This window comes from Sebastes umbrosus, chromosome 7 (genome assembly GCF_015220745.1).
Source record: "Sebastes umbrosus isolate fSebUmb1 chromosome 7, fSebUmb1.pri, whole genome shotgun sequence".
Lineage (NCBI taxonomy): Eukaryota > Metazoa > Chordata > Actinopteri > Perciformes > Sebastidae > Sebastes > Sebastes umbrosus.
This window is the reverse complement of record NC_051275.1, coordinates 10,786,506-10,814,177: the sequence shown is the minus strand read 5'-3', so window position 1 is coordinate 10,814,177 and position 27,672 is coordinate 10,786,506. Positions and strand designations below refer to the sequence as shown.

The following is a 27,672-nucleotide window of genomic DNA, read 5'->3' as shown; positions in this document are numbered from 1 at the left end:
GGTCTCACAGGCGAGGTCCTCTCCTCCTTTTAATTTTGTTTTTTAGGATATTCATGACTTTTCTTGCACCAAAATGTAACAGGAGGACAGTAACAGCAAAACTGAAACACTAAATGTTAAAAAAGAAGAAAAAAAAAGAAAGAAATGTACATTTAGTGATCATTTAGTGGTTATCTGAACGGATTTTAAACGCAGCCCACACACCCTAATAGGTAGGTGCAGATTTTAGAATGGAGTTTGGCGTGACGCCCTCTTGCGTAGGCGACGTCAGCTCTGTGAGCTTCCATACGTCACCTAGTAGTGTGGACAACATGAGAGCGCAAACAGTGACTTTAGCAGCTGATGGACACTATACAGGCATGTAAACATGAACATGCTATGATCAATGGCTGTATTACGACAAAAATGCGCGTGTGTGCTTGTTGTGATAGATCGACAGCTCGGCTTATAAAGCTGGTTGCATCATCCTGTTTGTTCCGGTAAGACGCACCGCTGCACCGCTCAATAAGTGACCGGAGATGGGACTCCAAGTTCTGCTGTACTGGCCGAATATTACTGGTGAGAAACATCTGGTTGAATTTGAAGTCACTGACTGTTTTGCATTAGTGTTATGTGCGGGGTTGTCAGTTCATTGTGAGCCCATAGTTGGTCATTAACCTTTAGAGACTCCCATCAGCCTGCTAGGATATTATTAGATTAGATAGATAGATAGATAGATAGATAGATAGTAACTTTATTGATTACAGTTCCATAGTGCAAAACATGTTAGTAAAAAGGCGGTAAACAACAAAAATATACCAGGTATAAAAATCCAAGGAGATGAAGAAAAAGTGAATATAGTGCAGTGTAACAGCTGTGATACAGGACTATTAAAAAAGTGAATATAGTGCAGAAGAGACTGTTAAAAATGAATATAGTGCAGGGTAACTCCAGTAGCTTAGTCTATGAAAGTGCACTGTGTGCATTATTATCTGTCCTGCAGACCGTATATATATATATATATAGAAATTAGATAGTTAATTAGATGAATGTCACTATAAACTATGATTTTAGGCAGAACGCTGAAAGATGTCACTGTGATCATAAAAAAAAACTTGTGATTAATTTGAACTGACCTAGGCTAAGGGTGCTGTATATGTCTGTCACCGAATTTAATAGTTTTTAATTAGTTCTGTATGTGTTTGGTGTCTTTCAGGATACATTAGAATCGGCCTTGTGTTTGCTGCATGGGCTGCCTATGAGACACCAGCAGTCTTTGTCTCTCTTTACTCCATCTTCATAGCACTTGATGGTAAAGGCTTTGAATTTTACACCAAATTCATACAGGTTTTATTCTGACATCAGTACATTCCAGTAGACAACCAATGCTGTATTGAACATGGCCTACAATAAACATTTTTTTATCACAGGTGTAACCAGGGTCTGAAATGAACTTTTTGCACTGTCTGTCTGCCACTCTGGCAGATAAGTATTTTGTTTTGTCTGCCACTCAGACATTTTTTCTGCCACTTTTGAAATCTCTGTGCTAAATGAACAGACTCTTATGTATTGCATGTAGGTATAGTTGCATCCAGTTTTAAACCCAAAGCCAGTAGCCAGGAAGAAGAGTTGCTGAGTACCGAGAGTTCTGTCTGCAATATGCGATGATGTTTTTTCTGTGCAGGAGTGGACGGCTGGCTGGCGAGGAGGCTGGGCCAGACCTCCAGGTTTGGAGCTTGGCTGGACGTAGTGGTGGACAACCTGGGCAGAGGCATGCTGTGGAGCCTGCTGTTTGAGGTCTGATGGCTGCAGAACATTCAACACATACTGTACAGTTAGTTGGCCGTGACGTTACTAGATCATTATCATATGAGAAATCTTTTCTCTTTTAGATTTACACTATAGCTACTCACGTAATTATTGCATAGAGTGTCTTTGAAAACACAAAGGATGAAGCGTAGTATTTGCCAAGAAATGAATCCCTATTAATCCTTATTATTACTGTTCTGCCTCTTGGTTTTTGTGACATCAAGCAGAACACCCACTGTTCCTGTATTTACACTCTTTGTGCAAACACGCAGGTGTCTTGTACTGTACTCTATTTAAAATGGTGTTAATTGTTGAATGTTTCTTGCCTGATGTCATCCTTGTGTTGTATTATAGTGGGGTTGGCTGGTGTCTGCTTTGGAGTGGTGTGTGTTTGTGTGTAACCATAACGCCAAAGGTGACCACTGGAAGAACAGTTTCATCACCAGCCCTCGTTTCACACAAACCATCATGGCAAACGGTAAAATGTGTCCTTGTAAATAAGTTGATGTTGATGTATACAGTGCAGCTCAGGATGCATCACAGAGTCCATGTGTTCATCTGAACTTGAACTGAGTAATCTGGTGCTTTTAGGGTTTCGGACACCTCTCGGCACATTGGTGGTTAGCGGGCTGCACGGCCTCCCGCTGTGGCTGTATGGGTGTCAGTGGGGTTTACTATCCCACTGGCTATACCTGCCTACCTGGATCCAGGCTCTGGGGACCCTGCTGCTGGCTGCAGGCCGCCTGCTGGCTCTATCAGTGGAGGTACGGTAGAAATAAACCGTGACGATCGTAAAACATCACACTGACAAAAGTTGTATTGAAAGAACTGCTGCTCATATTTCATTTTATATTGTCATATCTGCAGATTTGGTGTATATGGGCACACATTGAATACCTCACCGATGATGAGGCGGAAGAGAAACAGAAGTGAAAGCCACTCAGCTGAGTCAGTCCTATCTACGCTGGAATAATGCAGACATTATTCAACCACCTTTATATGAACAATGGCCTCGGGTCACATTTGGTTTTGTCCAAAGAAAAAGCGATTCAGTCATTGCTTTGGGAGAATGTGGATAAAAATGAGCCATATTTAGACTTTTTGTTCTTAAAGACTTTTTGTTTTTCATTCTGTTTAGGGAATGTCAGCAGGCCAGTAAGAAATATAAATAGGCCTGCACTAAACCCTTTTCTGTTGGGGGTATTTGTGATCGCTGTAATTTATGTCATGAAATGACAGTAGCCACCAAAGGGAGAGACCTATTGTACACAGATCAACACGTTCTCATCTCAACTCGTCACATACTGACGCTCTGTCAGACCCCTGTGTCACTTTTCGCTCACAGTAAACACGTGCGTAATGTTGTGAAATTAACAAAAACACTTAAGTTAGGTTTAGGAAAAAAAACATGGTTGGGCTTAAAACGACTACTGTGAAAATGAGACTTGACGTTGTGAAAACTGGACATGAACAATCAGCTGATTGCAAAGTGAAAGTGAAGCGTATCGCACGGGACACGAACAGTGGCCTCCTGGATGTGTTTGTTGGACCCATCCACCTCCACCTACCCTTCGCCTGGTGTTTTGCATACCAGCACTAAAGGGTGCCTTGTGTGTCGGTATTTGACGCCTTGGGGATGAGAACGGGCTGCATAGATCACACCACTATTGAACAGGAAGCCTGTATAAAAATAATCTGCAGGGGATTCAGTTTTGTGTTAAATTATAGTGTGTTGTACACCAGCAAAATGTAGTTAATGTATATTTTACACCTGCAAACCTGCTGCTAGACATAAGAATGTTTGAGAATGTTGAAAAATGTGTCTTTGCTAACGCAACTACAACAATGTATGACTTTACATAGATCATACCTCCAGTTTATTCTCAGACTTCAGCAAGAGGCTTACTCTGAAACCATTTCCTCAATAAAATAAGCCAATAAATGCAAAGACATAGCATTACTACCAAAAACTAGAACATGTATGTCCTGCAGAAAATGCGTGTGAATGCTGAAAGCTAAAATAAATGGTGAAAATGCAGAAATGTGAAATGACTTGCCTAAAAACATTACAGCTCAAATGCATTGCACTGCACTGCTGATATCCACAGGGAGGTTATTCCATGAAACATTCCCCAGCACTCAGCTCTGTCTGTCCCTCTCCGTCCACTCCATCTCCACCTCCACCTTCAACTACGCTCTTCATCGGAGACTCCATCGTGAGGAACGTGAGGAAGAAAAACGGCCGAAACTTTTTGCTTCCCTGGCGCAAAGGTGACCAACATCTAAGGAAAAGATTCCGGACATCCTGGCCAAACACCCGCTCGCTAAGGATGTTGTCATACATGTTGGTTGCAATGACATTTCCAACCAGTCACTGAGTTGCTGAAGCGGGACTTTTAATAAACTCCACGATTACCACTAAAGGTCCAGGAAACTGAACGGGCTGTGATATAAAATACATTTGATAGTACCATCAACTGTCCTTCTATTATATTTACATTTGTTTGGCCATGTTTCGTTGCACTGGGATGTGAATAAATTGCAGTTTAAGGTGTGAACACAAGAGAAAAATGCATGTGGCTTTTTGTGATCAATGATACATTTTAATGCTTTTGCAGCTAACAGTGAAGCAGTAACAGGACAACAGTGAAACATCCCCTCACCACATGTGGTGTCAATCATCTGAACTGGTGGAGAGAAACAGGGCTGTTGGGAGAGATCACAGCTTTATTGAGTATCTTTAACTTTGTCCATCTTTAACCTCCAGCACTGAAACTATGGTCTTCCCTTTCAGGTTATCAGTTAATCACAATGATGATGACCAGTAGGTATTGTCATGTCAAACCATGTCTCTTACATTCCATTAGACAGCTGGCTTCTCAGGGTTATTGATAAAGGAGAGACACCCTTAAACACTGTTTTAAAAAAAAAAAAAAATCACATTTCTGGGTCCATTTTTTTCCTTTTTCCTGTTGTGGCCAAACAGAGAATGTGACATCATGGCAATATATTGACAGCTCAGCTCGAGTTAGGACAGAAAATGATTTGTGAGTTTTCTTGAACGTTCACGCTCGGTACAGAGAGAAATCCATTGAAAGGAGACACAGAAAGAGCTTGCAAATGACTCAAAAAACAGACCAGAATGCAGTGCAACATGTGGCCTTTGATTTAAAGCGGTCAGTGTAGCGGGAGGAGAGAACAAAATACGATGATATCTAACAGTGTCGGAGTATCTGAGGGGAGATCTTGTAATTACAATAAGATATGTATGGACCATTTGTGACAAGCCCAACTCTGCTGCAATATACTGATTTCTGCAAATTGTCCGAATCTAATCTGTTATCTGTGTATAGAAACTGCTTGGAAATACCGACTGCAGGTTAACATTCATTTCCACCTCTGCTCTGGAATTGTTTTCTCTGTCTCCAAGAGGGAGGGTGTGTGTGTGTGTGTGTGTGTGTGTGTCGCTTGTTGAAGCCGAAGCACTGAAGAGTGTAGCTGAGCGTCCTTTTAAGGGGGCTAAGGCTGGACCTCCTCAGCTAGAGCCACTCACATCACTGCTAGAGAGGGAGACGTCTGACAGCACTGAAGCAACAGCAAGGCAAAGCTCCTTTTTCCTTCATTCACTTCAAAAAGAAAACAATGGGCACTAATACTAATCAAAGGCATCACATTTTCAGTAATGTTGCAGATATTGCCTAAATTCATTTTAAAACTGGACACTTTTTTCACATTTTCCACCAGTGAGGAAATCTCATCAGTTATTTCTCTACAGATGTCACGCTTGTCTCAATGCATCCATGACCACATAAATACGACCGTTCATGCTGCACTACTTTAAAGGGTCAGTTCATAAAGATCATGAGAAAATCTATTTCTCACTTACCTCTAATGGTATTTAGCCATGCCGATAGTTTTGGTTTGATTAACCCAAGTTCAGAGATAGACAGATCTGCCTCCATCCCAATACAACAAAGGTCAATGGGATTCCTTCAAGTGTCCCTGTTTGTTTTTTTCAGTTCCAACGGAACTTTGAATGATTCAACCAAAACTATCTGCAAGGACAGATACCACAACGGCAGTGGCACCCAATCTGCGGGTCTGGACCCCACTAGGAGTCGCAAATTGATTACCAAGGTAGGAATAACACAAATCTGCTTCACAAAATTATGTTTAACCTTTAGAAATAAAAACTGTACGACTTATACTCTGGTAAGTAAACATGTCTTTGTATAGTTTGAGTGGTAACAAGCAGAGCTAGGCTGATAATATACTGGCCGATATTAGCTTAAAGGTCCCATAATCGTGCTCATTTTCAGGTTCATATTTGTATTTTGTGTTTCTTCTAGAACGTGTTTACATGCTGTAATGTTTAAAAAAAAGCTTTATTTTCCTCATACTGTCAGCCCGAATATACCTGTATATTCACCCTCTGTCTAAAACACTCCATTTTAGTGCATTTCAACGGAATTGCGTTGCTAGGCAACAGCTTGGGTCCATGTTTTACTTCCTGTCAGCTGATGTTATTTACATACACTGCAACAGGAAATGAACTGGGACACATTTAGAATGTTTATGTTTAAAACCGTATAATGGTCTAATTATTGTATATTTGTGACATCACAAATGGACAAAAATCCTAACGGCTTGTTTTAAACGCACAATTTCTGAATACAGGCTGTGTGTATTTCTACGTATATTGAGCGTTTTGATAGTTTAAAAGTATTTATAAAGCACTTAAACCTGCTTCATAATATAAATTACATCTATAATCAATACAAAATCTCACTTTTTACAATATGGAACCTTTAATGCAGATATAACTGTATCGCTGTATATGTTGGCCAATAAATCACAAGAAATGTCAGACTAGAAATGCTAAAGATATGTGTAGTTAAATTACACTCGGTGTTGCCATTACAAGTTGATTTTAACACGGTTAACTGCCGACTCTGAGTACATATCGTGGTCCTAATCTTGTCTTACATTTGGTTAATTTTGGACATTTTTACGTTGTGTGCTTATGTAAACAGAATGGATATTGGCTTATATATCGGTTATCAGCCTTAAAGGGGGACATATGATGAACAATTGACTTTTTCAGTGCTTGTGTTCATCCATCTGGGTATCTGGAGTTCCTACCAACCCACAAACTGTGAAATAAGACGACCCAGTCAGTTTTTTGTGGGCTGTCTAGATCAGAAAACATTTAGCTCCCCTTCCTATGTCACATGCAGGCTCATTAGAATATACCGCCCACAGCTTGAGAACTACCTTTGCAAAGGTGCACCATATTTTTCTCGCAAGAGGGGGTCTTAAAGAGACAGGAGCGTTTCAGACAGAGGGTGAATACAGGTATAGTCAGACAGATGGTATGAAAAAAATAATGTGTTGTTTGAACGTTAACGCATGTAAATATGTTTTAGTAGAAACTCATAATACAAGTATGAACATGAAAATGAGCATATGTCCCCTTTAGAAGTCCACTATTAGTTTGGCTATCGTCAAAAGCAGATACGGTTGGGAACCACTGCACTAGAGGGAAGTGAGATTTTGAGCAATCTGATCCTCTAAAGCAGCTGTCTAGGAAAGATTCATTTTCACAGACATGAGTCATAACAAAGTGAGCATCGCGGCATTACGATTTTTCTCATTGGTTCATTATTATTAAAGACCAGTGAAGCTCTATGGTGAAATAACTGATGAGACTTCAGTGTGGTGGAGGCTGATGGAAAAACATGGTCCAGTAATCAAATATCTGTAACTTTGCATTAATAGGATATCCGACAGGAAGGAGTGGAGAGGAAAGGCCAGATGCACAGGTAAACAGGCTGGCAACACGTGTACACACACTCACACACACATAAATATACAATATTGGTCCCCATTGTAGTGCCCTTATGGGTATAATAGTTTATTTAGCACTTAGAAGTATGGGTCCGTCTACAGACAGATAACTGCAAGCTGGTGTAAGGCTGGTAATCATCAGTGGAGCACTTGAGCACCCAGAGTTCTATCTGTGTATACTGACACACACACACACACACACTCATACATGAAGCCACACCTTACAATTAACACATAAAGGGAGGCTTATAAGCCTCTGTACATGTAGCATCTTCCCCTCTTCACTCCAATTCAAGTCTCTTGTTTTAAAGTGTGAGGCTGTTTCTTCAGAATTCATGGCTCACTCAGTAAGAAAAGCATACACAAAGGGCTACATAAAGATACACTTTTGCATATAAATTGTTGGCATTTTAATTATCGTCAGCTGGAAAAAAGAGATAAAGTATATTGAAAACAAGACCTGTGAAGCCTGTTGTGTATGTGTAACTTTATATACCCACTGGTTGAACACATTCCACTGTTTGTAATCTCTCTCTAAAAAGCAGTTCAGAACAGGAGTTCTCTGAGGGTCCATTTCTTTGCAAAGAAAAAAAAAAAAAACAAGTGTACAATCTGCTGTATTATTTTACTGTACAAGTGTCAAAAATATCTGACATTTTCCATCTCTGATCCACCACCTGATGATGTCGATGGATGTGGGATAAAACAAGTTTTTCACAGATGTGTGTGGGGTCCAGACGCGGCCCTGTATATAGAGCCCTGGAGAACATGGTTTGGATCTGTGATGAGTCTCATGGCATTCAGAGCTACACTGGTTCAAATACAAAAAGCAAAAATGAAAAAAAAAAAGGCGAGCGAGACAAGAGAAGAGGAGAGATCATTTGTCATCCTTGCAGGATGGTTGAGGTTTGTTTTTTTAACCCCCCCACCTCCCCTCAGTCTTGTGTCCTCAAATGCAACAGTCTGCTCAGTGGGGTGACACTGCATCCAGTCTGGAGTTTGTGTGAATGTCGATGAGGTTTCATAACGGTGTCTTCCTTACTTCTTTTTTTTTTTTTTAATTCCATCACTAAATGTGTGTGTATGTCTGTGTGTGTACTGGCAGCTGCAGTGACTATAAAGCCAACTGACTCGCCGGTGATGCTTGAATTTACTGTGCATTACTAATTAACTGTGTGCAACTGAAGCACCACATTTTTGGGCTGAGTAGGTGTCCTCACCAGGCTAAAGCCCACATGTCTTTTTTCTTCCTTCTCTTCCCTCATAAAATCAGCCGAGACAGGGGCGGGTGGGGCCCATGCTCTGAGCCAATAGGAAAGCTTGTACCACCTCCTGGGTCTGCTGGGGCGTAGTGTTGACGTCCTCCAGGGCATCTGCCACGGCAAACTGCCGGTCCCTCAGTCGGTTCCAGTTGGACAGTACGTTGTGGTATTCAAACACCTTCTCGTAGTTTCCCACTGAGTTGTAGAGTTTGATCAGGCCTCGGTAGTCGTACTCCAGCCCACTGTAACCCTCTCCAAACAGCTTCTTACCTGTGAGGACACAGGAAACATAACAAACCATGTTTGTCATCATTCTAGAGCCTGTGTTGAACAATAAAATATTATAAATATGCATGCTTTTATAACTATATACTTACTAACTTATATATTTATTAAGCTTTTTTGCCTGGCCGCTTCCCAGAGGAGCATAAAGTGAGCGATTGACATAAATGGAAGTTAGAAAAATCCAGCACACAGATTTTGAGAGCGATCTCAAAATCAGAGACCACAGACCATGGATGTAGAAGAGGGTCCAATAGACCCTGGACCCCGGTCCAAAATGGCGGCAGCGCTACCGCAGCGCCATCTAGCGGCCGTTGTCAAAAAAGCACCAATTTTTTCTCTCTTTGCTTCTAGACTCTTTGACTACGGTGGCCTTCAGGTAACGTAAAAAAACTCTAGAGCCAGAGTTTGGTTTGTCCGTTCTGGGCTACTGTAGAAACAGAATTTACTGCTTTTCCTTGTCTTGCATTATAGTAAATTAATGTCTTCGGGTTTTGAACTGTTGGTCTGACAAAGTAAGTTGGGCTCAAGAAAATTGTTCAGACATTTATCACTCATTTTCTAATGTTTAGGAGATCAAGCGATTAATTAAGAAATGGAAGGCTGATAATTAATAACGAAAATAAATATTATATTCTAAATAATAAATAATTATTATTATAAAGTTATTATTAAGTTATAGAACTCGCAGCACCCCTGGGAGCAGACGAGAAAACCCTTTTTTTCTGGAATCCATGAGACAGGAGTGACCACAGGCCTTTATTACAAAGCAAGATTAGAGGGCTATCCAGCTATCCATGAGCTTAACCCAGGCTTTGTGCTATCTAGAAGCGGGCTTACTTTTAACCAGGGTAAATCACCATGGTAACCTATGATGAATAGCTAACCTGCTCTGAAGCAGGATCAGATCAAAATATGTTACTAGACTTCTTATTCAGCAGCTCACTGGAAAAAAAAACAACTAAGTTATAACTATGAACTGTTTTTTTTTTTTTTGGGAAAACCAGACAAAGATAAAAAGTAAGACCCAGCACGAGTAACCCATCCCATCCCAACCCTATGTCTGACCGATAGCGATGGAGCGCAGGTAGAGCCTCTCTGCGTCTTCATACTGGTTCATGTCGTAGTTGTAGAGGGATGCCAGGTGACCCACAGACAGAGCCACCTCGTAGTCCTCGTGGCCCAGAAGCTGCTCCTTGATCTGGATGGCTTTGATGTGCATCTCCTCAGCCTCCTGGGTACACATGCAAAGATAGATATATGTATATCACACATCAGGGCAAAACTACTAACGCAAAGCAGAAAAAAAGAATTATTAGATTTTTGTTTATTTTGTTTTTCCAATGTGCAACACATTTGGTTCTTTTTCCACAGTCATGTCCTAAAACACTACCGATATGAGAATTAAAACAGGTTTTCATTGCATTAATTATTCCTCCTGTTCATTCTGGCCATTAAAACATCTTAATGTAAGCGATGGGGGATAAAATTCACAGTCCTCCACGGTTTATAAGCTAATATTCAACCATCAAAATTAGTATTAAAGTGGATATCTTCCTTCTTCGTATAAAAATGTACTCTTTTTGTTACCATCCCTCAACTGTAACTCAAACACAAAGAGGGAATTCTATACTAAATATCATAACTTTGTTGCCTGGGAACCAGAGCATGTGAACAGAAGGATTTTGGATGGAGCGTGGAGCGGATTTTTTTGGAAAGTTGGAGCGTCGCCTTATCTCCATGAGTTTCAAAGCATGCTCGAGCGGGCCTGACCCAGAATGCATCCGTGTACAGCGCTATTATCTAAAAAAACGTGGTTCTTCAATCCATATTTGTTGGCGTTTAGCCTTTCAAAAACAACATTTTCACAAAGGACGCACCTGTATTAACGGGGCAGTCCAGCAGCAATCGAACGGAATTGACGAGTTATATTAATTAAAGAAAGTTGATTTAAAAAAAAAAAAAAAAAGACTGGCTCATTTAATCCGATGAATCACTTTTTTCTCATCAGTGCACGCTGTAGCCACTTTACGTGTGGCATTAACATAGCATACACTGTATACGGTTACCGTTTCAGTTGTATGGTATGCTGTGGTAGTGTGGTAGTGTGGTAGACACAATTATATATTAGATTAGAATTATTTTGCGTCGTATACGAAGACACCACTGGCAAGAAGCTCTGAGCTATTTTCACTTCTGTAGTTTCATGTTACATTAATGCTTCATTATTCCAGTCAGAACAATGAAAAACAATCATGAGAGATTTGGTCAGGACACACACCTTGAACTTCCTCATAGACTGGTAGAGTCGTCCTAGGTTGCCGTAGTGTTTGGCTGTCTGGACGTTGAACTCTCCGAAGGCCTTCTTGGCCAGCTGCAGTGAGGAGAGGTGAAGGTCATGAGCCTCTTGAAGAAGGCGTTCTTCTGTCTCCTTATTGTGGCAGTCAATCGCGATTTCCTCCAGAATAAGAGCTGAGGGAAATAAATGATGACGAAGAACATATTAGACTTATGCCCAGAATCTAACAATGGAGTCACAGCGCCATGTCATTTTTTGGTACCAAATATGAAATTTACCATGATTTACCATCACTTCACGGTTACCTTATTAATCACTTAAAGAGGCATCAGGAAAAATGTGTTTATTAATTTGTTGTTGCTTCTTTTTGTTTAAGTAAACTGAGGAATTAAGTGAACTTAATGAATGTTGATGAAACAAGAATAAAACATATTTAATGGCTGAATCAAGGCCTCCTCAGAGCTCTAAACCTGACATTTTACTGCAATAACTCACTCCTTTTAGATACAGCGTTGTCATTTGTGCAAATGTTTCTTTTGATTCGGGCACCTTTGAATCTGTAGTTAAAAATATCTGCTGTCAAAATTAATGCGTAATTTCTTTGATGCATTAACGCAGGTCTGTGGGAAATTATTTGGATCGCATTCAACGACTGCACATATTTGCCTTTGGAGAGCCACAACCGTGTCAAAGATACACAACTTGTATGAAGGCCAGAGAGCAAAAGTAGCGGGGGAGTTGTGACAGACTACCGGAGACTATTGGACTCTTGGCAGTCACAGTTACCTCGAAGTGACAGCAAATTATTTTGACCAGCAGTGGGAACATCAGTGTCATGCACTGTTGCAGCATGACTGTTATGAAGACAGAGGAGAGACGCGTGTACCGAGCACTTGATGCAAGTAGCAAAACAGTGAAACATTAGAACTAGGGCTGTACTGAATAGCTCGAAGCAAGGTCCACCTTCTCGCTCTCTCTCTCTCGCTATCATAGGGCTGCCGTGATTAGTCGATCGATGGATGAATATCAATATTTTAAATTAACGCATGTTGTTTTTTATCATTTGTCCTTGGAGCTGTCATGAAGACACAGTCTGCTTGCTACCTTACAAAATCCATTGAGTGTTTGAAGGGAAACTGTGCCGATTTTCTGCAGGCTCTGTGCCACTGCAGCGCCGGATACAGCCTACATGCTAATGTACAGCAACCGGTCTTCCTACATGCCGCAGCGCACGGAGCTCCCCTCGCTCAGAACACACCCGGGGAGTCCGCAGACTGAGCTAGGATTGTGTTGAGGCCAATAAACCGACAAAGGTCGATTAACTTGTGATTAACTATGGACAATCATTATTAATATGTTACACACTGTTCCTTCAATGCCTGCCTGATATTCCCTGTACCCTCCACACAGTAGGCAGAAGCCCAGCATCTCCAGGAAACTTGTCTTACCTTTGACTCTCTTAGAGGAGGCCAGCAGCAGATGGTCCTCCGGCAGAATGTGAGTTATGATGTCTATGGCACGTTCTGCATGGAATCTGAAGGACAAACACAGCAGCTGACCCAAACATGTCATGCAACTCAGACTTGGCTAGAAACTGTATTCTATTCAGGATAAACATTTCCCAGAAAGTCAATTTTCCCTTGAGGAAAGTTGTTTTTGAAACTCACATCAGGGTGAGAAAGGTCAAAGCATTACACAATTTTGAATCAAGGTCTTTGTATACAGGAAGGAATGTCACTGGATGAGTTAAAAATAAAGAGAAACACTCTTATCCTTGCCATCATCTATCACTGTGTCTGAAATGATCAATGCTTTTATAAGATATGAAATGGTAAACATCCAGAGCATCCAGGCACATAACATTAAGCCCAGTACAGTGTGTAACAGAACAGACCGGCACAGTATGAGTCATGGTCTTGTGCTACATCTACGAGGGAGCTCATGTCTAATGTAATTAGCTGGCTGGTTTAGAAACAGTCCCGACTTTGTAAGATTCATTGTACTCACAGAGCGTTGTCAAATTTCCCAGAACTATACTGGTGCACATATGAGGAGTAAGCCAGGTCTTCATGGGCTGTGGCAACGTGGATGTTCTTCCCTCCGAACACAGACTGTCGGATGTCCAGTGCTGTCTGGAATTTGTACAGAAAGAAAGGACATTTAATTATATATAGGTAATATGCCTCATTGGTTTTTAACGAAAATGAGGAAAACATTTACACTCTTGTTGCCAATCACTCTACTTACCTGGTAAATAGCAACCGATTGGCATATGTTGTCTACATTTAATAAGTAAAATCCATAATCTAGCAGCGTATCCGAGTACTTGGGATGCTTGTGTCCAAAATGCTCTCTGTGAGATACAAAACATTGAATCAGAATTCATGATAACAAAAAAAAAGAATAAGAATAATGTTGAGTCTTTATAAGACACAGCAGGTTACCTTGCTAGAAACACTGCATGTTTGATCAGCTGCTCTGCTTTTCTGAACTCTCTCTTCACGACGCAGGCCTGCAGCGGAAAGACAAGCCAAACTTTACACAATCATGTCTGATCGAGGGATTTCCTAATGAGGCACAACACGTTGCTGTTCTGCAGATACATTCTGCAAAGACACTGTACCCCCAATAATAACTCAATAATACCTTGTAATATAAACAAACATCGTTTACCTTGGAGGCTTGCCGGAGGACATCAACCACTACTTTGACGGGCAGCCCTGGAGTAATTTCCTTCATAGCCTCTATACACCACCGGTATGCCTGGAAAATGCAGGAAAAATATAAGGGTTCCAGACTTAATCATGTCTGTCTGGAGTATTTCTCAACAACTCTGCAATGCTGTAAACCAGAATCTGACTAAATAATTCAAATAAAACTAAAAACATTTGCCTTTATTGGTTATAATATATACTGGTGGTCAGACATACATACCTCATCATAGTGGCTTTTGGCGAAGAGCAAGGCACAAAGCTCGCCATATAGCGCTGCCTTGTTGGCCTGGTGGCCATGTTTGGCTAGTTTGTCCATGTAAGACTGAGCAAGCTTGAAGGTCTCCTCCCCCAGGTGGTACTTACAGTTGCCATTGCGGACATGAAGCAGCCTGTGCACACAACAGAGGAAAACTTAAGAATCTCAGGTGTGTCTTACTGGATGTAGACAAACACAGACCATTACATTTAGTCATTCATTCATTCATTCATTCATTCATTCATTCATACATTCATACACAAACACGCAAGTACGCGGGAAGGTAGGTAGACAGGCAGATACAGTAGGTCATCCAATCATTTCATTTGTAAAGATGTCAGGATTTTTCAGGATAAGCATATCCATGCTCATACGCCACACACACACATGCACAGGAGAGTGTGTCTGTGAGAGGGAAAGAGCCGCGGGAGAGGCAAAGCGCCAGAGCTAGTCTCATGCCAGCGGATTTATACTCCATGCTGGCAATATAGTCATTTACTAAATCCCACATAGAACAAGCCGCAATACATCAAGTATATTTGATATATCGCCCACCCCTAGTCTTGGGTGAAGAATTCTTGTTGAATATAACCACACACTGAACAGAGGTTTTGAGACTGACCTGACACAGCATTCCACAGCCCGGTAGCAGTGGAGGACCTCACTGTGGAGCGTGCACAGCTGCAGGCACGACAGAAACACTTTCTCTGCATCTCCATACCAGCCTGCATCAGACAAGAAGCCACCTAGAATCAAAAGACAAGAGATTAATCCAACTGTCTCCAAATCAGAGGGGAGATACACTCAGAACTAACCGTGGTAACTGGTGGTTAAAATATATTATCTATATCAAATATATTAAATTATATATAAACAAATCTTACACAGCAAACTAGGTGTGGAAGAAACACATCTTATGGTATCTTACCTCACAGGTATTTGTTAGAGGGAGAGAAACTCATCTCTAGAGTTCTAACACCAAACAAACATCAAGTGTTTCATTTAGATGATAATAAAGAGCTAAAAGATGTGCAGCTGGTAGTGTTGTCACCAGGGAATGAAATTAGCACCTGCCAACTGCCAAATACAGGATAAATGTTGGCTGTGGCAGGTACAAACTCCAGGCCACCTGCCACGATGACAGATTCCTTATATTAAGAAATATTATTTTTAAAAAGCAATTCCTAAATTAAAAATAGTCAGGGATTAAGGTTACATGATCCATATTTCTACTGTCTGTTACCACTGACTCAGTGTTTACTGGGGGTGGACGAAAATATTGAGTATTGCAATATTATGTTTTGTGATACTGTATCTATCAATTCTCAAAAACTCTGTATTGAATTCTAATTAATAGTTTACATGCAAAGATTAACTCAGTCAATACTTTATTTTATTTGCAAAGATATGCGCCGTCTGTGATAAATGCAAATGTAGATCCTACAATTCTGATTGCATGAAAAAGTCAATTTTTTTTGCTCAGATTTTATGCATATGGCAGTGTTTTTTATACTATGACAGTTTTCCTAAAATTCGATTTTTAAAAAATGTTCAGTGACCTGCCACAGTGGCACGTGAGGAAAAAAACTTCATTTTAGACCCTGGTTGTCACGATACCAAAATTTGATACGATACCCTGCCTAAATATCTCGATAACGACACTGAAACAATACCACGGCAAAAACCTAAAACATCAGGAAAAGTAATGGAATAATAGATGACAGAGCATGGGACTTAACATTTTTTTTATTTTTATTATTTTTAATCAATTAAAAATGTTCAAATAGATGAACATTTAAATTAAATGGTATGCAGTAATCCGATGTCCCCTATACTTAAGTTTATGTGATTTCTTTGATAGTTTTGTATATAAAACTATATCATTTTATATTTGCATTTATTTTTGATAATGCAAACACATTTACATTTCATCTTATTTCTATTTTTCTTATAACTTCTCTATGTTTATATATATTTTTCGCTCTTGGCCGATCAGCTGACAACCGGCCAGTTCCAACCAGCAGCCGATCGATCGGTGCATCTCTAATGGCCTCGAGATAGTCTGTGAGATACAGGAACAGAGTGTGGTTGAAACCTTTTGTCCCCTTCCCCACCATTTACCCAGCACAAAGCCAAACTGGATGGCCTTCTCTTTGACATGGGCATCAGACTCTGCGATGTAGGAGCAGCGGCGGCTGAAGGAGTTCGCCAGAACCGAGGCCACTTTCACACCGTGGTCCATTAGCGCTTGAAAGCAGTGGTGCAGGAGGTGTCTGAAGTGGGTAGGACAAAGGAATGGACTATGTCAGTGGAAGGCATAACTATAAATGATTAACATATTGTTTGTTACATTTAAGCCTTTGCTAATAAAAAAAGACATCAGCAGTCTTAACAGACATCCAAAACATCTGGCTGATCAGTGAATAACAATGCTGGTGACTACTGCTATTGTATTCTCGTCAAGCCCATCAATGAAGGTTGAAAGCAAGAACACACACACCACAGAGAACATTGTATAAAGAACATCAATAATGTACCTTAACCTAAAGGCTACTTTAGTGTGAACAGGGTGTTACATTTTTACCAAGCTCTTATACCAGTGTTACATTTGTCTCCTTTCACAAACCCTTTTCCTCAAGTGAAGTTTGAATGGCAGCATTGCAGAGTGTGATTAAAATGGCTTCACTAAACTGATGGAACTGATGGAACTCAACAGATCCCAGAGCAGGAGGACGCTACATACGAAGCACAGTCACGGGCAATGTGCACTTAATAGGTTAGATAAAAACAGCCGAGTCAAAACAGTAAATGAGTGATGGACTGGGCAGAATAAAACATGATTAGAAAGCCAAAAGTCCAGTTCTGCACAATAACATCAATGTCCAAGAATGCATTCTTCTCATTATGTACTAGGGTTAACCTCACCTGCCAGACAGTTGTTACACAGAACCATCTGAGAAGCTGTCATTGGAAACTGTTTGGAAAAGGGCAGGCACTTTAAAAAAAATACTTGGCAGGTGATTGGATAATCAAACTCTTGCCGAAGCCAGTTGCGAGACGAGCGAAAACATATTTTCCATCGAGAAAAGCCTTGGGTGTCATTCTTTACTCTTCTTTCAATGAAGAAATCCTCTCTAGCTCTGATATAACTGATGCTATTGCAGCATCTACGCTAACCTCTAGATGAACTGCGCCTCACTTGGAAAGTACACGAGATCAGGCGGCAGTAGCAGGGGGCGGAGACAAAAAGCTGCAGTCAAGGACAGTTTCCAGCCGCCTTCAAAGAATTTACAGGAAGTCACAGGAATAGTTAATTCCTGTTAGATCCGATCTGTAGGCTACTTGTAGTTTTCTGACCACGTTCAGATTTAGTTATATTTATTTGTAAATATATGTGGAAATGTGTGTGTATCTGACATTGGATTCTATCTTTTATTATTTTTAGACCGCCTTGTAAAGCACTTTGTAATGAGCACTCGTTTTGATAAGTGTTATATAAATAACCTTCAACCACACAAGATATGTTTAGTAACAGATGAAACCATTGCACAACAGTGACTAATAGTCTACAAATTTAGTGTTAAAATATTACAAGTACACACAAAGTTCAGACTTTCTACAACGCGTTGTTTTTGTTGTCAAAACTAAGATCCAATCAGCTCTTTGATCAGGCGACAGCCAGGCGTTTCCCATAATGCCCTGGGTCTTGCAGTTGGTGGAGAGCAACAACAGCGTCTGGCGCTAAAAACTGCGGTCGCCTCGATCTCGTGAGGTTATCGTTGCCCTCAACATGACGTCAGAGCAAGTCTGGATCAAGTCGGACACAAATCTAACCAGCATGCATTGTGTGGCGATCGCCAGTGATGGATTCTGTGCAGAGCTGGCTCATCTCAAAACAAGCCTGTTATACCCCTTTCACACCGAGGTCTCAACCAAGGTTGAACAAGGGTTGGTTGTGTGTATGAAAGGTTAACCCGTGTTGATCGACTCGCCTTTGCAACCCAGGTCGAGAAGGGTGGGTCAGACCAGGGTCGGACCAGGGTCGATGTCGATGTGAATTGCACGGACCAGGTTCACTAACAAATGGGGCGGGACAAACCTATTTGATTGCAAATGAGGGCGCACATTCCATGACGTAACTGTCACAGGTCGCCGTGGCTCATAAACAAACCGTGGGACGGCAGCAGGAATGATTTCAGACACACCAGAGATGAACGACGGACGAGAACAACATGTGTGGCGAGACATCGAGGTACGGGAGCTCCCGGTCGTTCACGGTGATGAAGAAAAAAGCGGTAATGACGGGACGGTGAGAGACAACGTAGTGTAACGTTAAACGAACATATAGGGCTGCTGAATGAGAGAGACATCCACCGTTACGTTACACGGAAACACACCGTGTTAATAATAAGCCGACCACCGAAGCCGACCATCAGTACTGCCAGCTGTACGCGCATCTGTTTTTGAAGCATGTTTACACATCTTCTATGTTACCTTTTTTAACTTTTTATCTTTCAAAATAAACCTGCGAAAAGATCCATCTGTCGCCTGTCACATCTGTTATAAAGTTACAAACCCAGCCCTGGTTTATTACATTATCAAGCATTTAGCAAACTAAATGAAATATAAACTCATTTTATTATGTTTGGATAAGCTCTTACATTATTCAACAGTTGCCACATTTCCAGCTGAACAACTTTAGTAGTTTTACTATATGAAGCCAATCTTTGCTGGGATGGTGGAGTGAGTGAAATATACATTTCAGTCTTCAGAAGTGTCTAATCCTTTAGTAAATGTAGCCTATATTATCATATTAGATATATGATAAATGGGTACTGTAGACAGACAGAGGAAAAAAGGTTCATGTTGACGAATAGATCCTGTAAATCTGTATGTTGTCTGTATGTTTCTGCATACATTACAGCTCCATACATACAACATAGTAAAACATTTTATAAAGCTAAAAATGCTGTGTGTACTATATTTACACTGTTTCCCAAAAACATGCATCATTCTGTGACATTTTATGTTTTTGCACACATTGATGATGCCACTATCATCTCCTCTCTCTGTTATCCTCCAGAGGTGTAACCTCCTTCAGTAGCCCTGGATCTCAATCCGTCTGTAGTAAGAGCTACATGGTCTGTGTTGGACAAGTCTTTGACAGATCCTAGTCGTATCTGTTCGGGAATAACTGTGTTGCTTAAGTGTCAGCGAGAGGGAATATTATAGCGCGGCTCAAGTAATGTTACGTTAATCATATGCTGAAATCCAGCGTCCTCCACGACTGTGCAGGGTTGCAAATCTTTCACTATAAACCTCCCCAATGCTTTAGTTATGTTTTATGCCCTGTCTGAATCTGCATGTAGAGGCTGTTTAAATGCTGCGGGGAGAAGGAGTTGCTCTTTCCTACCAGACTCTCTCCTCCTTGCGTTATCAACGGACACACCGGAGTGATGTCTTCATAAATGGCTTATCATATTGGAAGTGTTGCCGCTCGCATAAACCACACGTGTTGCACAGTGCTTACACAGTCACTGTTTTATCCACCACTTTTTTTCAATCATTGTCATAGGTAACACTAAATCTGTACTGCTCTCATAAAGCAGAGCGAAACGATGCTGGTGGATCCTGTACTTTACCGTATCCACTCGCCATTTCCTAAACTGCACTTCATCCGTGCCAACTGAGAAGTTTTTTCCCCTGATACCTTTATTTTAAGTTTTTCTTTCTGCACATGCCTTTTTGACTGAAATTGTGAGGCTCTTCCCCATTTCTTGTGTCACAATAAACAGGAGCCAAACTCTACATGAAAAAAGCACACAATGGGCCTCATAACCTATTTCAAATGAACCGAACAATACATACACGCCCCGAACCGTGACTAGCACACCGAACGGGTAGGATTTTTTTACTTGAACCGTTCCATCCCTACTATTTAATGAATGCAGTTTTCAGCACATACAGCATAAACTGCTCTGATAACTATCTGTGTAAGGGACCAGTCTCAAAAACCAGACAACTGATGGGTCAATGTGAATGGTGTGAGGTTTCACCGCTTAGTCCCATTATATTCTTACCTTTTGTCTGAAGCCCGCAGTACTTTAGCAAACACCTCCAGCTCACAGAACTCTCCTCCCAGCTGGCAGAGCCGGCCCTGCTGGTAAAGCTGAGAGACACACAGAGATGGAGGGATAAGGTGAGCATGGAGATTCACTGACAATAATACACATGTCAACTCTTCCATTATGAGCACAATGAGGAGTCTACAGTTAATAACTGATCTGATAAATAACGTGCACAGAGCGTCTCAGCAGAGCGGTACAAAAATGTCCCATCTGCAACTACAATGGTGGAGTTTCTGTCCTACTTTTCATCCTAGTCTCTATTATTGGTCTGTTTAGGTGATGCTTTGGAAAATGCTGTCTGCTGGTCAGGAGTTCAAACAAAAAAAATGCTGACGTCTGGCCCGTCATCAAACTGCGCTGAGTTGGAAGTTGTTATATTCAGTGGTTCTCTGTGGTGGGGTCTATAGGGGACACTACCAGTTTTAGCTGCGTCTCTTCAAATGCAGTTATTGGGTGAAATCTCACTTAATGTCAGAGTGGTGTGAGATTATGTGAGACACTGGTTGCTTTAGTCCAAGCCACAGATAAAGTCAAGTTGGTGGCAATGGAGGAAAATACATTTTCTAGTGCTGAAATGACGACTCATGAACCATGGAGTTTTGAGGATAACTTACTGTGTGACATTGTTTTGTCATCATTGTGTAGTATATGAAGTTTGTACTCCATACACTTGTGGCATGGCTTTATGGATGGAAATGTCAGTTGGTCCTCCATTTTGGTCCTTGTTGTGAAATAATTCCCTTCAGAGCGATGAAAGCATCGCTCTGAAAGGAATTCTTTCAAAACAATGAACCTGTAGCTGCACATTATCCCTTACATATATCATATGCAATGTGTATTTATTGAGCCTGGTTTTACGATCCCCCTCTTAAAAACGCTACGATGTGTAGGATTTGTCAGCATCTAGTGGTGTAGTTGCAGATTGCAACCAACTGAGTACCCCTCTACTCACTCCTCTCTTTCCAAGACTGCAGTAACGTGAGCAGCCGAGTGCAAAACCGTGGTAACGCCGTTGGCCTCGCTCAGAGGCCATCCTTACCATTATAACACTACTTTAGGAGTAACAGAAGTCAGACGGCAGCTGGCCGTGCCACGGTTTAGCACTCTGCGGCTCACGTTACCGCAGTTTAACAAGCGTTTCGCAATTATGATTAGTTATCCTGACAGGCCTACCTACTAACACATTTAGATATAAAATCTACCTCCAAGATGCCTGCTTATTCTCAACATCTGCTCAGCGGCATTTTGCACAAAAAATATAATTATATACGTATGTCACAGAAAAGACAGCAAAACGGTTTAACCAACATTCACATTACAAATAAGAAGTATATGCATGAAAACCAGAGGTCTCACAGTAAATAGTATATTGCATTTAACAAACTAAAAATGTGCCTCATTACTTTTCCATGTCATGATGACTTTGTGTACATTCCCCATCTTTATGAGTGTAACAAAACAAAAATAGGACAGTCAGGAAATGAATTGCCCCAAATAACTAGAAATACCTGATTAAGTATAACTTATGGGTGATTTAGGATAGTCTGTACTATCTTACCGACAGAGAATAGTTATAAATATAATCAACAAGCAACAAATTGATGCATCGTCTTTAACAATATTACAAAGCAGTTATCAAACTATGACTCCTCCAGGTTTTGACAGGACCAAACTTTTTCCAGAAATTAATATTTAGAATTTAGATGGAGGAGTTTTATTCCACACCGACAGTGACTGAGTCATGGGAATGTAATGTTGTCTTGCTCATCAACAAAACCTAGACTCTTTGCTGAGAATTACTTACTGTGTTTTTTAAGGTTAAACCTTGAGGACACAAAGTTGAGGACACAAAGTTAATGTCCTCTGTTTTCCTGAGAATTTGGACATATTAGCACTCTGGGGTCACACTTTCCATTTTCATCACCACTGCTTTCACTGGGCCTGTACCCAGTGGTATGTCATACAAGTAGCCTACTTGTATTATTAAAGGGACTGTATGTAAGTTTTTACACATATAAATAGTTTTTTATTACCAATGTGTGAACAGGTCGTATCCAAACCTAAAAGATTAGACCTTCCGTGACTTTCTAGGTTTCCTCTATCAGCCTGTAGACTGCTTTTAATGTGAAGAATGCGGGCTGTTTTTTCCGGGAAAATCCAACGGATGTGACGCCATGCGCCCTCGCGAGTGCTTTAGCCGTCACAAACGTCTGGATGGAAATGGAGTCCCCTAACGCCAACAAACGACCAGCCCCTACCAGAACTCAGAATCCAACACAAACTCGATGCGAGTAACCTAATCGAATCCAAGCACAAGCGTGAACAACAGGACGCTGACTGCCGTTGACTTAACGGCCACAGGTGTCACTGTTAACAAGCTATTTCTGATTCTTACAGAGAGTCCCTTTAATGATTCCAGGTACATACAATCACGTAAGAATCTCTCCTTCACCTTTGTAAATAAGTGTGGCGAGGAGGCAGGATATGACGCAGCCCTTCAGCTGTCTGGGAGCTCGGGGAATATTTTACCACTTTCACACCGAGGACTTAACCAGGGTTGGTTGTGTGTATGAAAGGTTAACCCGCGTTGATCGACTCGCCTTTGTGACCCAGGTCGAGAGGTGGGTTGGACCAGGGTTGGACCAGGGTCGATTTCGATGTGAATTGAACGGACCAGGGGCTCTAACAAACGGGGGTAACGTTAAACGAACATAACAAGGCTGCTGAATGAGAGAGACATCCGACATTACGTTACAAGGAAACACATCGTGTTAATAATAAGCCGACCACCGAAGCCGATCACCGGTACCGCCAGCTGTGAGCGCATCTGTTTTTAAAGCACGTTTACACATCTTCTATGTTACCTTTTTTAAATTTGTATCTTTCAAAATAAACCCGCAAAAAGATCCATCTGTCGCCTGTCACATCTGTTATAAAGTAGCAAACCCAGCCCCGGTTCATTACATTATCAAGCATTTAGCAAACTAAATGAAATATAAACTCATTTTATTATGTTTGGATAAGCTCTTACATTATCAAACAGTTGCCACATTTCCAGCTGAACAACTTTAGTAGTTCTACTATATGAAGCCAATTCTTTGCTGGGATGGTAGAGTGAGTGAAATATACGTTTCAGTCTTCAGAAGTGTCTAATCCTTTAGTAAATGTAGCCTATATTATCATATTAGATATATGATAAATGGGTACTGTAGACAGACAGAGGAAAAAAGGTTCATGTTGATGAAAACAAACATTTTATAAAGCTAAAAATGCTGTGTGTACTATATTTACACTGTATCCCAAAAACATGCATCATTCTGTGACATTTTATGTTTCTGCTCATATTGATGATGTCACTATCATCTCCTCTCTCTGTAATCCTCCAGAGGTGTAACCCCCCCGCCCATTTCTAACACCTGAGCTAATTGGTATGCATTGCTCCCAGGTCTGACCCAGATTGTATCTGAATTGTCCTGACCAGGGTTCAACCCAGGTTGACTGGCTTGGTTTGAATTGACAAAAGGAGGGTAGGTTAACCCTGGTCCAACCCTGGTCATTGGTGTGAAAGTGGTATTTGACTCAATCAACTGTTGGAAAAAATCTTTTTTTGCTTTAGCTGTTTCTGCCTAAATCAATGCTGGTAGTAAATACTACCATCACAGTACAGTACCAATGGCATTAGTTCATAAAGATAGTTTAATGTCACCTGGTTTCTCCAAGTTCTCGTAAACCTGTCCCAACAACAAAATAAGTGTGCTTTGGTGTGTGGTTAGGGGAGGAAAGTCTATCTAACCCCTCATAAATGAGCATTATGACCTCATAGGCCGCTATAGTTACATAGATGCCATATCTGAAAAGCATACGGTATTTCTAATGTCCTGGCTATGGCCCTGATTAGGCCTCGAAAGCAGCACTGTTTTTGACATCAAATCTCAATGTGTCATTTAATCAAATGTCGAAAGGGAACTAAAATTATAGACAGTGACCCTGATGAAGACCTATGTTGGTTGCAACGCGTTGGTCATTTTAAACAATTATTGCCATGTAAAATAAAGGCATTTTAATTTTGTTCTAACACTACAGTGTGTCTTGGATTATTTTTGAGGGAGACTTGCATTTTGTACTTTTTTCCACCCATGCAGTGAGCCCTTCACAAGAATGATGGAACTAAAATTATTGTTTTAAAAGTTACAGTTAAAATATATTGCTGTTTTGTGTTGTTTGTTCTCTATGGTACATTGACAGCTGACTGCTCTAGAAAAAAAAGCTCTGATGTGTTGTAACAAGTATGTTTGCTTGTATAAGAAAAACTACTTTGAATAACGTGGGTCAACATAGATTGACAACAACACAAATATACTGTTAATACATCACATTTCATGAAACAGTTACTGATGTAATCAGCTAACAATTAAAGTTAAATGCAGTACATTGTTATAGCAAACGTTCATTAACAGATACACATGCTGGCTATCTTGTATTTTAGGATAATGTAAGCTAACCAGGGAGGAATGTCTATCTAACCCCTCATGAATGAGCATATATAACCCACTGTTTTTGACATCTAATTTCAATGTGTCATTTAATTAAATGTTGAAGGGAACTAAAATGTTCAAAGTTACACTGTTAAAATATATTGCTGTTTTGTGTTTCTTTATGGTATATTGACAGCTGACAAAAAGCTCTGATGTGTTGTAACTAGTATGTTTTGCTTGTATAAGAAAAACTACTTTGAATAAAGTGGGTCAAAACAGATTATTGACAACAACAACAACAACAACAACCCCACAAATATACTGTTAGTTTACATGACATCACATGTCATGCAACAGTTACTGATGTAATCAGCTAACAATTAAAGTAACAAGATAAATACAGTTCATTGTTAGCAATAACATTGTTATACAGATATACATGCTGGCTATGTTGTATTTTAGGAACATGTAAGTTGGTGTAAACTAACCATTAGTCAGCTAGACCCTGAATAAACAGTTGTTGTCTTCAGGAGCTGGTTTTAGCTAACGTTAGCATTTAGCTGCTGATTACACAAACTCGTCCAGTGTGGTGGCTGTCAGATATAAACCAGAGCCTCTTGACTGGTAAAGCTTACCTTATAATAGACATCGAACTGTATGTTTTCCGGCAGCGACCGTATGTCCCGTCTGGAGCGGCTGTAGTTGTCCACCACCGCGGAGATAGCGGTGTTGTACAGGGTTTCTGGGATCCATTCGAGCTCCACCGCCGCCATGTTGTTGTCCCTCTCCAGCAGCTACAGCCCTCCCTCCACAACTCTCTCCCTACATCCACCTCCTTCTACTGGGATTAAAGCTCTTCCTCCGAGAGGTTTCATGAAACATGCGCTTTAAAAAGAAGGAGGAGGCCACAGATTATGTTACTATATCGCCAGTTTTTGCCGTTATAATGCTAAACCCGCTGTTTCATCTCCATCTTTCTCTCCTTCATCTCCAGATACTCGTCGGTCGGTCGACCCTACAGCAGCTCGTGCCCCCGTCGCTCCCGACGCACACGTTCACTGTGTAGTGACGCAGTGACGTAATTGTGCAGGCGATGCAAAAACAACATTTTATACTCAAAAGTCATATTTTGAACAATTTAGTAGGATTGAGGATGATGAAACATACATGAACATACAAGGAGAAAGGCATCTATACAAAATAAACATATGTTTTCCTTTGTTGTTTAGAATTATGTGAATTGATGTAGGTCCTATGTTAAAGGGACTGTTTGTAAGAATCAGAAATGCTTGTTAACAGTGACACCTGTGGCCGTTAAGTCAACGAAAGTCAGCGCCGGGCTCGCGCTTGTGCTCGCTCTAAATAGACATGAACGAGCATCGCTCAAAACAGTGAGACGACACACATCAGCTAAAACCACAATATCACTCTATATTTCACCTGCTTGGCAGTAATGTTAGCTGATCAGACGAAGGTCTCTCCATGAATCACTGCTGATCCTAGTGTTGGCTTTTCCTGCTTTTAGGCTCCCGACCGCGGCCGGAGGAAACAAGGAAAACACCGGCACCCGGTCGGAGATGATAACGTTTCTCGCTGCGTAGCCCCGCCACTTCACAAGACACGGGAAACCTCTGTTGGTCTGGAGGAGCTGCAGCAGTTATTTCTGCACAAACGTCCACTGTACATTCACTAGATATTCTCAGAGCTACGAAGTCTCCTGCAGTGTGTAGTGTGCGCGCATTCACGTGAGGCGGAGCGAACTGAGTGAAGGCAAGCAGGCAGAGGAGCAGAGTACAGCAGAGACTCCGGCCCTGGAGACCAAAGCTACGGTCTACCCCGCTTACTACGACCACAGCCTACACTGTTTTGCAAGACGGTCTTCACTATATATAACTTTGCGGTTTTGGTGCTTCCATTTAGTTTGTGTGGGAGTCTTGTCTGAACTGTGTAGCCACACGCGAGCGCACATATGCGAGCGCGCATGGGACACCGACCCGGGTGATTTATACGTGTAAGAAGTTACAAACAGTCCCTTTGAATTGTCCAGTTCTTTGGTCTCCTAAAATTGGGAGTTTATGTGTAAAAACATACTCAAATTAAAACTAAAAGTAAGTCTCAAATGACAAAATTGTGTCACAGTCCAACTTCTCAGGTCTAGGAGGAGATTCAAGTAATTTGATATGGGGAAGGGTGAGACCAAAATTATGATACTGATAAACTGAAAATGTATTATACTGATCTAAATCGACCTTTTAATAAAAAAGCACATTTATTGTCTATAGTTTTGGACTTGCTCTGTTCTATGTTGTCCATCAATAATTTAAATAACATAAAAACTTTAGATTAGATAAGATATTCCTTTATTAGACCCACAGTGGGGACATTTGCAGTGTACAGCAGCAAAGGGGATAGTGCAGAAACAAGAGGCATCAGTAAAAACAAACAGCAGGATACAACACTGTACAAAAAAGCCAAACAAAAGTAGACAGGCATACTGAGCACCCCCAAGACCCCTAAGAGAAAATGTTATTAACTCGTTCCCTCAAGTCCGTAAGTCGTTCCCTCAAGTTAGTAAGGCGTTCCCTCAAGTTAGTAAATTGTTCCCTCAAATTAGTAAGTCG

The 27,672-nt window shown here is 40.9% G+C and overlaps 2 protein-coding genes across 2 annotated transcripts; one reads left to right on the top strand and one right to left on the bottom strand.

The window, feature by feature from the left end:
- Positions 1-248: 248 nt before the first annotated feature.
- Positions 249-4,359, top strand: si:ch1073-145m9.1. Its single transcript, XM_037776170.1, has 6 exons — positions 249-558; positions 1,196-1,291; positions 1,664-1,776; positions 2,143-2,266; positions 2,380-2,552; positions 2,656-4,359. The coding sequence occupies exons 1-6, from the start codon at positions 519-521 to the stop codon at positions 2,719-2,721; spliced, it is 612 nt and encodes a 203-aa protein (XP_037632098.1). The 5' UTR covers positions 249-518; the 3' UTR covers positions 2,722-4,359.
- Positions 4,360-7,675: 3,316 nt separating this feature from the next.
- appbp2 (amyloid beta precursor protein (cytoplasmic tail) binding protein 2) lies at positions 7,676-26,117 on the bottom strand. The gene is made up of 13 exons (XM_037775823.1): positions 25,687-26,117; positions 20,529-20,617; positions 16,570-16,721; positions 15,071-15,194; positions 14,413-14,581; positions 14,152-14,241; positions 13,923-13,990; positions 13,726-13,831; positions 13,486-13,610; positions 12,927-13,012; positions 11,461-11,651; positions 10,248-10,413; positions 7,676-9,167 (listed from the first exon to the last, which is right to left on the bottom strand). Exons 1-13 carry the CDS (start codon positions 25,822-25,824, stop codon positions 8,905-8,907), a joined length of 1,767 nt encoding a protein of 588 aa, XP_037631751.1. The 5' UTR covers positions 25,825-26,117; the 3' UTR covers positions 7,676-8,904.
- Between the last annotated feature and the right edge of the window lie 1,555 nt (positions 26,118-27,672).